At 38.3% G+C, this 11,863-nt stretch overlaps 2 protein-coding genes across 2 annotated transcripts; both read left to right on the forward strand.

Moving 5' to 3' along the window:
* The first annotated feature begins 31 nt into the window (after positions 1-31).
* On the forward strand, positions 32-8,301 carry LOC111337314 (GPI ethanolamine phosphate transferase 3, catalytic subunit). Its single transcript, XM_022943592.2, has 7 exons — positions 32-514; positions 1,403-1,760; positions 2,552-2,711; positions 3,599-5,435; positions 5,981-6,127; positions 6,535-6,758; positions 7,592-8,301. The coding sequence occupies exons 1-7, from the start codon at positions 97-99 to the stop codon at positions 7,805-7,807; spliced, it is 3,360 nt and encodes a 1,119-aa protein (XP_022799327.2). The 5' UTR covers positions 32-96; the 3' UTR covers positions 7,808-8,301.
* Positions 8,302-9,669: 1,368 nt separating this feature from the next.
* LOC148733669 (uncharacterized) lies at positions 9,670-11,190 on the forward strand. Its single transcript, XM_088758857.1, has one exon. It carries the CDS (start codon positions 9,755-9,757, stop codon positions 10,526-10,528), a length of 774 nt encoding a protein of 257 aa, XP_088614983.1. The 5' UTR covers positions 9,670-9,754; the 3' UTR covers positions 10,529-11,190.
* Positions 11,191-11,863: the final 673 nt, after the last annotated feature.

Here is an 11,863-nt window from a genome sequence, read left to right on the forward strand (position 1 = left end):
AGGAGAAACTGGGTAAGAACTTAGTAGCCACGCTCCAGGCAGTATGGCGGAAAAGTTGTGAAGTGCTTGTATATCACGCATCAATACAGTCACGGCATGGCTTACGGCTTTAAACTTCTCGTTTTGTTTTGTTTCATCTCATTTCTATATGGTGTTGGAATTTTCTTTTTCACTCGTGGGTTTCTTTTAAATCGACTGATTATCAATGAGTTGAGTGGCTGTTCTGAAGCTCCACATGTCACTCTCTTGTCGGATCATAAACTGTCACATACAGAGGAAACTGAAGGCTGCTGGATGAAGAGGACGCACACAAAAGCCGTGGTCCTCATAATTGATGCTCTACGCTATGATTTTGCACTGTACAACACAAGCCTGGACGATGCGTTGCCTTACCAGAATAAATTAAAAGTCATCCATGAAGTGTTACTGAGCTCTCCTCGACATGGAGCTCTATTCAAATTTGTAGCTGACCCACCAACTACCACTATGCAGCGATTGAAAGCACTCACTACCGGTAAGAAATTCTTTCCACCTGATTCGTGTGGTTTTCCCACAAGTTATATGCTTATATATAATCAGCTTCTCTACTCTAAGAACTTCTACATCTGCGACCAACTTGTAATTTTTCTTCACCTTCTGTACCGTAGCTATGCATAAAGTTGAGCAGAAAGGCGATAATTTATTAAGAAAGTTACCAACTAGAATTTCCTGGTCGATTTAAAATCAAATTCCTAGAACTAACTAATTTTGCCCTATATATTAAAGAGAAACCAAGGGTAGACGCACATTTGCAGTATCAGCTTCAAGACTCTGGAATAATGTACCCTTATCTACTAGGAAAGTGGATTCTGTAGCCTGTTTTAAACATATTATGTGGAGTAAGTTTTTTAGGGACCAGCAATTTTTACACCATTTTCATATTTAGTGATCGAGTTTTATATGAAAATCGCATGTTTTTTTGATGATTTTAAGTGTTCTTCTATTTTTAACTTGTAATTAGTTTATTAAATCAGGGCCACAAATTTATTAGCCTGTGGCTATTACATGCTACCCTTTATAAATAAAGTCTTTATTATTATTATTATTATTATTATTATTATTATTATTATTATTATAACATAGTAAAGAATGTATACCAGATAGTGCAGAGTGTTGTTGTTGGGATCTTTGGGAGAAATAGGGGTTAAATCATGAAGTAGGGATGTTTTTGCAGTTCTCTTTTTCTTGTACATCCAGTTTTTTCTACATCTAGCTTTACCCATCTATCTAGTAGTTGCTTTGATATGATGCTTTTGGTATAGTGGCCAACAGGTATTTAAAAAGAAGGAAAAAAAACTAATTAACATTTTCTCAAATGAAAGGTTCATGAATTTTTAGTTAATCCTTGCTTTCATTTCAACAGGAAGTTTACCCACTTTTGTGGATGCAGGAAGTAATTTTGCCAGCTCAAATATCACAGAAGACAATATCATCTCACAGCTGACTTCTTTGAAGAAGAAAATAACTTTCATGGGGGATGACACTTGGGGAAGTCTATTCCCTGACTCATTCCACAAGTCCTTTCCATTCCCATCATTTAATGTCATGGATCTTCATACAGTGGACAATGGTGTAATTGAGCACTTGGTTCCAGAATTGAAGGCAAATGACTGGGATGTTCTTATTGGTCACTTTCTTGGAGTTGATCACTGTGGGCACAGATTTGGTCCCAATCATCCTGAAATGGCCTCTAAACTCACACAGATGGATTCTGTGCTACGGTATTCGCATCATTTTGTGACACAATAAGATATTTTTAACTTATCACAGATAATGTCTTCCTTATCAGATGATAACAGGTGAAATTTACCATATGTGTAAGCAAGTGTTGCCACCTGCCACCTCATCACTTTTCTGAAAATTCCTCAGATAGATTTGAACATCAAAAAAGTGGCTTTTTCTTTTGTGCTCAAAATTAAGGAGAACATTGCTTTCTATTTGATTTTGTTCTCTTTATTAAGAGTAAACTACATGTCCAGCATACAGTGCAGATATTTAATCTTGTACAGAAGCAATGAGAGGGAAATTTTATTTAACAATTTTTTACATTTTTCATATCTTGTGGACAAAAATTTTCAAATTTCAGCATACTTTGAAAATTCTAATGAAAAAAAAGTTTTGAATTTTTGTGCCTACCTCTACATTATTGTAGCCCAGACTTGATTCCCAAACTTGGAGACAGAGTTTGAGAATAACCACATTATGGGTTTCAGGTGCTAAATACAATAAGTACCAATATAAAGGTATCATTAGAATTTTATTTGATTACTTTTGCCATAATTAGCTGCTGGTAATAACTGCACTGAATCTAGTTGATTAAAATAACTCTGTTATAATTAGTCTCTCACATGTAGAAACTGTTTAAGTGCAATGAAAGGATATATAGTAGGTCGATGAATAAGTTACATGACTTGTATACCAACACTTGCGACTGAGCACAAACTGAAATCCAGATCTTCCAACATTACATTTTTTACTTACATGGTATGCTATTATGTCCATTCTTATACAGGTCTGTAATGGAGATTCTTGATGATGATACAATATTGTTTGTGATGGGTGATCATGGCATGACCCGTACTGGTGACCATGGTGGTGACAGTGATGATGAGGTGGATGCAGCACTTTTCATTTATTCGACGAAACCCATAGCCACATGTAAAATGAAAAAGGTAAGGAAAGGAGTGCTACACTCTGTAATGGACAAATACATGTTATTCTTGACTTTGTTTTCTCTACCCTTGTAGTATTGAAAATCAAAAAACTGACATTTTCTTAAATCGCAAAGGACTTTCTTTTATCATACAGTAAGTCTATGGAACAGTTTAGATAATACTCCCAAACTCTGTAATTCTTTTTGTGATTTTAAGCGTAAACATAGAGTCAAATTACTTGCTGCTTTCCTTTCTCATCGCTCTTAGTTGTAACTTTGGCGAACATTTATTAACATTTTAGCTTCCTTAATTTTTCTGTTTTTCATTTTAGTATTGTAATTTTGTAATTTTTAGATCATTGTCACCGAAAAACCCTCTTTAGGGAGTGTCAATAAAGTTTGTATTGTATTGTATTGTACCATATTTCTTTGACCAGAAGTGGTAAAGACAGTGGAAAATCTTGGTTGATTTTGTCAACTTTTTACACCCTAACATCAGTATGCATTGTTTTGAGTCTGTTCTCCTTTGATTTCTGAAGATGTAATTGTTGTGACCCTACATGTTTGAGTCAGGGGTGAATTGTTATGGAGAAATGACCATCAGATACCAGTCACTCCGTGGGGTTAAAAAGTTAAAATAGCAAAGTTTAGCATGCATTTTTTAATTTATTAAATACAATGTGTCATTGTAAACAAATTTGCAAGATGGTATCACATACAGGTACTTCTGCTCTCTCTAGTCTTTTTATCAGTAGTTCTTGGCTGTAAAGCTCTCTGAAATGTTTACAGTTATTGTCAAGTTTTCAAGAGCAAATGAACTCTGAAAATTCTGATTTATACCTAAAGTGACTGTAGATGTGACTATTCCACTGTACTCATGACTGTTATTAATTTTTTCCGATGCAGGAGAAAGTTGTAACTGTCTCCCAGATAGACTTGGTCCCAACTCTTTCTCTGCTGTTGGGTTTACCCATTCCATTTGGAAACCTGGGTACCATCATACCTGAGTTGTTCTGCCACAGAAGCACTTTGGATATTCTGTCTAATCAAACAAGTAGTGAAGATGACCTAATTGCACAGAAAGTACTGGAATTGCTTCAAAGAAACAAAGCCTTTGAACTGAATGCCAAGCAAGTTCACAAATATCTCACAAAGTATGCTTCGATTTCGGGAGATATTCCTAAGGAAAGACTAGAAGAGCTTGGAAAGATTTTGCACAATGCAACTACGCTGGTCTCTGAAGTGAAAGATTTAGTTGACAACCTAGGGGGGCATGAGGAAATGATCAGGAAAGCTTCTGGAGAAGAATTGAAGAATCTCAATGAAAAATTATCGTCTGCTGAAGAATTTCACAGTGACTATTTGTCTGGTGCAAAAGTCCTGTGTCGGTCGATGTGGGCAAAGTTTGATTTGAATTCTATATTTGCGGGTATTTCCGTGATATCTCTGGGTGTGGCTTTAGTTGTTCTAGCCCTTCTTAATTTCAGTGAAAACCGGTTGTCTCTTTTGTTTTTAGTCCCGTTGATTGGGTTCGTTATCGCATCTGCAGCAACATCCTGCGACTTCAATGCCATTATCATAATACCGTTATATGTAGCATGTGCACTTCTGTTGGCACTTTTTGTTTTTCTTCAGAAGAAGTTTATGAAATATACCCAAATAACTGTAAGCAGGTTTTACAAAAAACTGTCAGTAGTCAACATTTTTGCTGCAGTGTTATGTTTACTTCAGTGCTGGGCTTCATTTTCAAACAGTTTTGTGGTGAACGAGGACAGGCTGACTGCATTTTTTATTCAATCATTGATTGGAGTAAATTGTGTCCAAGCTATGTGGAAAATTTGCCCTGGCAATAGCAGGAATATCGTAATAAGACATCATTTTAGAAGATTTGCCAAAAAGGACGACATGAAGAATATTTCAGGATTCATCCTCCGATTGTTAATAGCGTGGATAGCATTTGATATTGTCAGCAGAACTGCCGTAATATTACGAGCTTGTCGAGAAGAGCAGTGGTCTTGCGTACAAACCGATCTCCTTAAACCTCAGTCGAACTCCGCCGACAAGACCACCTTGGAAAGCAATCGATTTATTTTGACCGTTTTATGCACTGGCACTATTCCTTTTTCAATTCATCAGTGGCTTCGTTATCATGGAAATTTAAATGGCACAACGTTTATTGTTCTTTGTGTGAGGTATACTCTTCCCTTGGCCTTCTTCTTTATGTGCATTCATTGGATGCTGCAGATCGTTCCACAAGAGATGGCCGCCGTTTTTCCAGAAATGCAGCTGTGGCAACAGATAATCTTTCCACAGATCGTCTATTCTCTGTGCATGGCGACAATCGCATGTGTTTTGTACTCACCCTTATATATCTATACTGTCTTTAAAAACGGAAGAAATTCTCTCAACGAGGGAGTGAAATCCTTGCAAGAAACAGGTGATAATTCCAGAATTATCCATGCTCTGGTTCGTGAAGTAAAGCAGAATTGGGAGAGATTGGACGTAAAGAAAGTCAAAGTGTGCGAGGACGATACAAACACACCCATGGTGTATGGTCTTGGAACAGTTTTTTCGTCGGCGATACTGGTTCTAATTGTTGCTGTTGGGTTGCCTTTAATGATGTTGTTGGGCAACGGAATGGCTTTGTCCATTTCTCTGATCCTTTTCCAGATGTATTTGCAGTTGGAGATTCACGGATTGAGCCACGATGCAGAACTTGCTAACGGTGGAGATGGAAACTCTGGTAAGTGCTACGTACAATTTGGGTTCAGTACTAGCAAAATCGTGGCAAGTGCTCGATTGTGGGTTCGAATTTTCACCCATCTTCGAAAATCTCGAAAATTGGACGAAAACATTAAATCATCGGTATGGTTAAGATTTTGAAAACACAGCTGACACCGGCAATAGTGTCTCACTCAGAGATTCTGGCCGCGTTCCATCTCGTTGCTCAAACCAAGATCAGTGTAAATGGAGAGAGAATGTCAATTCCTTGTCACTTAAACTGCGGCTTGCAAATCGTTATCATTCACTTGTTTGCAGTACTTGAAGCATTGAAAACTGTTTTTCTCCGATATTAATCCGCAGTTCGCGAGAAGTCTGATTGCTTTACTCAGAAGACAAGACTTCAACGAGAACCAGTTTTGTTTGTTCTCTCACAATCGACTCGCTGCATTTACGGACAGGACAGTCCAACCAACCAGTACGCACAAATTGGTAGCGAATTATGGTGGCTTCCAGTCACAGGAATATCATTTCTAACCAAAAGTTTTCTTTTTCACTTATTTGCAGACACCTCATTCAGCATGGTAGTCCTGTGGTATTTCATGTCTTCATATTACTTCTACTGCACTGGTCACCAGGCCACCATCCCGTCCATCCGCTTTGAAGCTGCTTTTGTCGGCTTTCCTGGAGACATGGAAAATCTTGTGATACCAGGTAAGGCAAAGACCTCAAAATCTGTCTCATGCTAATTGCTTTTGGCACCAGAAAAACTCAGTCAATTTACGGTGATTTTAATCGTTTCTTTCTCTTCAACAGCAAAGTTGAACCTCTACCTGACCTCAACCTCCTTAAAATGGAGCCGTTTCTTGATTTTCTTTGGTTTGTTTGTTTTTCTTACGGCCGACGGTTTAAACATTTTAACCTCCGCACAATGGCTGCCTTATCTTCATGGCAACGCCCTATTGAGCGTGTTCTAATTGCATATTTTAACCAAAAATCTAACTGCAGACGTTTGAAATTAGACGAATCATTGTTGTTGTTACTTTAGGCGAAAGTATTCTTTACTGTGTTAGTGTATTTTCCTTTTTTTACTGATAACTTCTTTTTATTTTCATTTTGAGGTCTCCTTATACTTCTGAATACTTTCTCCAGTGCAGTCCTTTTCACCTTGGGTCTGCCGCTCCTCTTATTTTGGCCTCAAATACAAAACAGGCTCCTGGCAACTCGTAACAAAAATCGCCCTCAGTCAAGCAAAGGAGAGTTTGATTGGATTGAAAGTCCTGAACTGTTGAGAACTCGGATGTTTCGGCTCTTAGTCACCTACCAGACTCTCCATGGCCTCAAGGTTAGTTTTAGCATAGAACTCAAAACTTTTCTTGCACAGGCGCTGGTCAATTTGATCGAACAGTTGGTTCAGTGTCAATATCTGCGCACCTACTCCTCTCTTCCCCCAACCCAGCAAGAGTCAACTGACAACAATTTAGAGTTAATATTAGGTTCGGGAAGAGCAGCTGCGCGGTTCCTTAGATTCAAACAGTGATCCAAACGGTCAAATTGATAAAAGGCTGATAGTTTCTAAAGAAACTGTTTGGGGCTGCGTCGGTGGGGGTAACGAAATAATTTGAATATATCAACAAAGTTGAAATGGTAAATTGGCCACCGTTACGATTATAAAAGCTGACGTTTCGAGCGTTAGCCCTTCGTCGTAACGTCGGTCAAATTGATACTCGATTCTGAAGCGACAACGCTGAGAAAGACGTCGATTTAAAAATGAACTTACTTATACGTTTGACTGAAGAGTTTCGCGGGAGGCTTGGATTTTTAGGCGTGAACGTTTTTGCTGTTGCTGTTCTTAGAGTAGTAATTCTGTGCCTGTTCAACCCTGTATATCTTATCGTCAGTATGCATATTCTCCATACTGTTCTCTAAACATTTCCTAAGGTGCTGACAAGGAGAATTTGTTTAACAATCAAGAGCTTCTTTAGTTGGTGATCGTGTTCTTTATTCTTGTGACCTCAGTGGTGAAATTATAAGGAGAAACGAGATGTTAGTCACTGTTCGGGTTCAAAGGGGTGACTTTTATTTCCTTCTCTATTTACTTACAATTCATTTATTTACTTATTGATTGTTTCTTTATTTTTGTTTTTTGTTTTTTTTGTTTTTTGTTTTTTTTTACAGCTCCTGGCCACTTGTTGTTCTGCAGCTGTCCATCGCCGCCATCTTATGGTGTGGAAGATTTTTGCGCCTCGATTTGTGTTTGAAGGTGTCTCGTTCCTTTTAGTCACCATGGTTTTGTGCCTCAGTTATCTTGTGGTTCTCAGGATTGATCAGTCTTTGCGAAGCTGGTTCAAGAATCTGGAGGAGTCACATGACTGGAAAGCGAAGAACACATAACTTCCTGTTCTCTATAATCAATAGAACCAAGTATTTTTTGACCTGACTTTCCCACCGGAAACCTGAGGATCAGTAAATAATGAATGAAGTTAACGAATGTTTAATTTAAAAAATTTGAGAACATTTTTCGCCAGAAATAAATTTTTGTTGCTAGAAAAAGAAAGTACTCAGTTTTTGTGCAATATTGCAATTGACTTGGGACAAATGTTTTTATCACGTGAAGTCTCGACCATGAACACTAAGAATGAAAAGGATACAGCTTGCAACATAACCTTACATAGGTCACTCGATTTTTTTTTTTTTTTTTTCTACTTGCTATGGCGAACAAAATTGTAGCAGCCTGGAACACTTGCGTGTTGTTTTAGTCGTATTATAGAACTTTCCTCAACATCTTGACTATGAATCAAGTCAGATTGTTATCGAAAACTCTCTCTCCATAATCAGCGCTATAATTATCCTAGCTAATATATTATACAATACATTTTTAATTTCAATTGCAGTTGATAAATTAGACTACGAGCAGCAGTTCCTTTTCGGCGAAATCTGTCGCGCGAGTAACAAAAAGTCAGCCGAAACATAAAATTAATGTTAGCGAGCCGCGCAGGACTCGTGGAGGTGAGGCGCACGAACGGTAGGTGACTGGCGATAGATTTCTTCGGAAATGCTTGTTGTTAAGTGACAAGTCTTTAACTGCAATTTCTAGTGGGTATCGACGAGGCACCAGTGAGAGTTCTTATTTTCGTCTTTTTAGTTTTCGTTTGTTATACCGCTTGTAGGTATCGAACAGGTGTACTTTTAATGTAGGTTTGGACATCCGGTATCCTTCAGCGGCTCTGATCCTCCATGCCACCTGGGTTCAAGCATACGGTGAACAGTCTCGGGCACAATGCATCCCCCTGTGGTAACCCTCTGTTGAACTTAATCCTTTGGGAGGTCTGTCTCCCTTCCCTTGTGATCGCCACTACCTTTGTGTTTTAACTCTTACACAGTTAAGCAATGACTTTACACATTATTATTATTATTATTATTATTATTATTACTATTATTATTATTATTATTATTATTATTATTATTATTATTATTATTATTATTTGTGCCTAGATTGCCAGTGGAACCAATAGAACCCGGCATAATCCCAAACGTTTAAAGACTTATGCTAGAGTTACCTGCGAATTTCATTCACAGTTTTTTGAAGAACCATGTTCATGTTATTCCTTGATTGTATGTTTTTCTTGACCTACAGCCAAATGTCTTGAATGTAAAGATGCAAATGAAAGTGGAGATTTACTCTAACGAAGGAACCTTGATAAGTTGTATTGCTGAGGAAACCAAACTCTATGCAAAGCAATAAACTATACTGATATACTTGTAGAGGCACATTTTTCTCCTTAATTCAAATTTTATTGTCCTTTCCTTTAAACTCGTTATTATACCTTACCCTAACCAAATCGAAGAATGATGAACTTTAAACCGAGGATAAAAATGTGAAAAAGATGTTTATCTGTACAGCGTAATCCTTAAGAAAGCAGTTTAAAGAAATTCAGAGCGGGTCGTCATCTTTCTACAGTTTTGAAGGCTACACTAGTAATGCAGGATAAAAGATAAGTAGTTAGTACTTCCCTCATTTTGTTTTTCGCTCATTTTATTGATTGAATGGCAGTAACAAGCTACCCTTCACAAACCCTATTCCGACCTAGAGTTTTAGCTTAGGAAGTTTGCTTCTAAGGGAATGAGAAGTCAGTATACCAAACACAACGTGGAAGCGAGATGGAGCGTTGCGTGACGAGACTAAAAACGGCTGCGAGGGAGACTATATAACCATTAGCGCGACAGGTTGATTCCCCTTGTACCTGCTTTGTATCCATGGTAACTGGAGTTAAATCGAGGTATTGATTATTTTGTCACTTCAGCAAAGAAGTAAACGTCGCTTTGTTTTTCTTTCCCATCATGTTTAACTCAAAGTGCATCAAAATAACAAGCTTAAGGGCCCATTACTGCATCCTGGCTGTTGGTCTTATTGCGGTTTCCATTTTATATACCTTGAGAAATCTGCTGAAAGAAACAAGACTTGAAATGGTTACAATTAGTGTTTTATGTTTCGGCGACTCGCTTACCGCAGGCAGTATGGACACGGGTTATACATATCATCCTTATTCTACAAAACTGCAAGAGTACTTTAATGTTCGCGACTGGAAAGTGCTTGATGAGACCGTACAACCCATCTTCAAAGTTTACTCGGCAGGGTTACCGGGTGAAAGAGCGAAAGACCAGATGTCACCGCGTTTGAAACAACTTCTTCAAAGTTCAAACATAACATTTAACTGGGTGGTCATTCTAGGAGGAACAAACGACTTAAAAAAGTATAAATGGAATTTTTCATTCGACTTTGACGATACAATTTCGATTTTTAACGCACTGGTAAAACTTCATAATGCATCTCATACCTTTGGAGCAAGATCAGTAGCTGTCTCTATTCCAGAGGTAGAATGCGAGGTATCGGAAACTTGTCCTCATTTTAAGAGAGCGCGTAACAAGATCAACGAGCTTCTCCGAAGTTTCGCCGCCCGTAACAAGAGGAATATGGTTTTAGCCGACTTGGCAAATGAGATTTTGTATCGTCCCCGCGATCAGAATCTTTGGAGTGGTCCAGTTCATTTCTCGGCGCAGGGTTACGATAAAATGGCAAAAGTTATTTACAATTCGATGAAAGATCACGTATGACTTGCTACTAGGAAAAGTTAAGAAAATCAAATTAAGTCATAACAAGAGAATGTAAGCAATTTATATTCCCTTGGTCACAGATATTAATTTAGGAAGATAAATTACCTTTAAAATAATTTTAAATTATTTTAAATTCTCTTTTAAATTGGCTGAGACAGAGGCCATTTTTCGTCACTAAGACCTAGAGAACGCGATCGTCGATGGTGCGGTATTGACTTCACCATCCTCCTTTACCTCTTTATATAATTTTTTTCGACCCGTTTCGGCAAGAATCCTGCCATTCAAACATTTCCGTATCTGCTTTCGAGAAGTAAAACGTTCCATTTTTGTATTTCAAGCAACCACTTCCTCTGCAAACCGTTGAGGTACCCGGCAATTTGGAACGCTCTTGGCGGCCATGTTTGTTTACAACTCACCCACGGATGCGATCACGCGCGTCATCGCGTATTTCCTCTCGCGAGTAATTTGCTTGCGTGTACCTTGAAAGCCAATCTCCGCGCGGTGAAAAAAAACCCTTCTGAGCCTCCATAAAGTATTACACTTTCTTCGATGGCGAATGTTTATTTTTTCTTTAGCAGGGCTTGTTTCATTGCTTTAGCGTTGTTGTACAAAAATACGATTTCATAAAGAAAAATAAATTTGACCCCTTATATCAAAAAAAAGAGTAATTGCACATTTCCTTGTTAAATTACAGATTGATATAATTTGTGCTTTAAAAAGTTGCTGTAATTGCCCTCGTCGCTGTGGGAAATTCCTTAAACTTCTTAAAACAGAAATCATATTAATCCTTGATTTTATTCGGCCCCACGTGATTACCTATACTGATGAAGTGGCTGCAGGGTTTTGAAGTAGCGATGCAGCCTATTAGCGGGGTTGGCCAACGCAGCGGTCAAATGATTGCACATGCGCACATAGACGCATAATTTGCTATTGTAAACATGGAGAATCTAGGTGAGAGGTAGTTTTTCACAGTTTCTAAGGAAAGTTTGAAGTTTCTAAGGCCGAGACTTATACACATTGTCGTTCTAGACTTCACCCGCATTGTGCTAGTTTACACTCTCGTCCTTTTTTTGACCCTATGCAAGGCGGCCTGATGAAGTATTTCGTAACTTTGCCCATGCTGGCATACGCATTAGTGATTCTTTGTTGTGTTCATGGTGGAGTTGCCGGAAAACGCCGAGGGGAATATGTGGAAAAAGGGAGAACGTGAGCCAAGATATTTGTGGCGACACGGCAGGTCAATGTTTATCGCGGACAGAACGCTGTGCAGCTGAAGGGTAGAAGAAGGGTTCCGTCATTTGCCTTAAATCTCCTTTCAAAATCATTCTTTCATTT

The sequence above is a fragment of the Stylophora pistillata genome, chromosome 4 (genome assembly GCF_964205215.1).
Source record: "Stylophora pistillata chromosome 4, jaStyPist1.2, whole genome shotgun sequence".
Taxonomy (NCBI): domain Eukaryota; kingdom Metazoa; phylum Cnidaria; class Anthozoa; order Scleractinia; family Pocilloporidae; genus Stylophora; species Stylophora pistillata.

What these genes read in the sequence shown, in the direction of transcription:
- LOC111337314 (XM_022943592.2), top strand. Translation starts at nt 97, where the DNA reads ATGGCTTACGGCTTTAAACTTCTCGTTTTGTTTTGTTTCATCTCATTT. An exon ending in CCACATGTAAAATGAAAAAG is followed by an intron (nt 2,712 to 3,598) that starts GTAAGGAAAGGA and finishes TTTCCGATGCAG; the next exon opens with GAGAAAGTTGTAACTGTCTC. An exon ending in CGGTGGAGATGGAAACTCTG is followed by an intron (nt 5,436 to 5,980) that starts GTAAGTGCTACG and finishes ACTTATTTGCAG; the next exon opens with ACACCTCATTCAGCATGGTA.
- LOC148733669 (XM_088758857.1), top strand. Translation starts at nt 9,755, where the DNA reads ATGTTTAACTCAAAGTGCATCAAAATAACAAGCTTAAGGGCCCATTAC.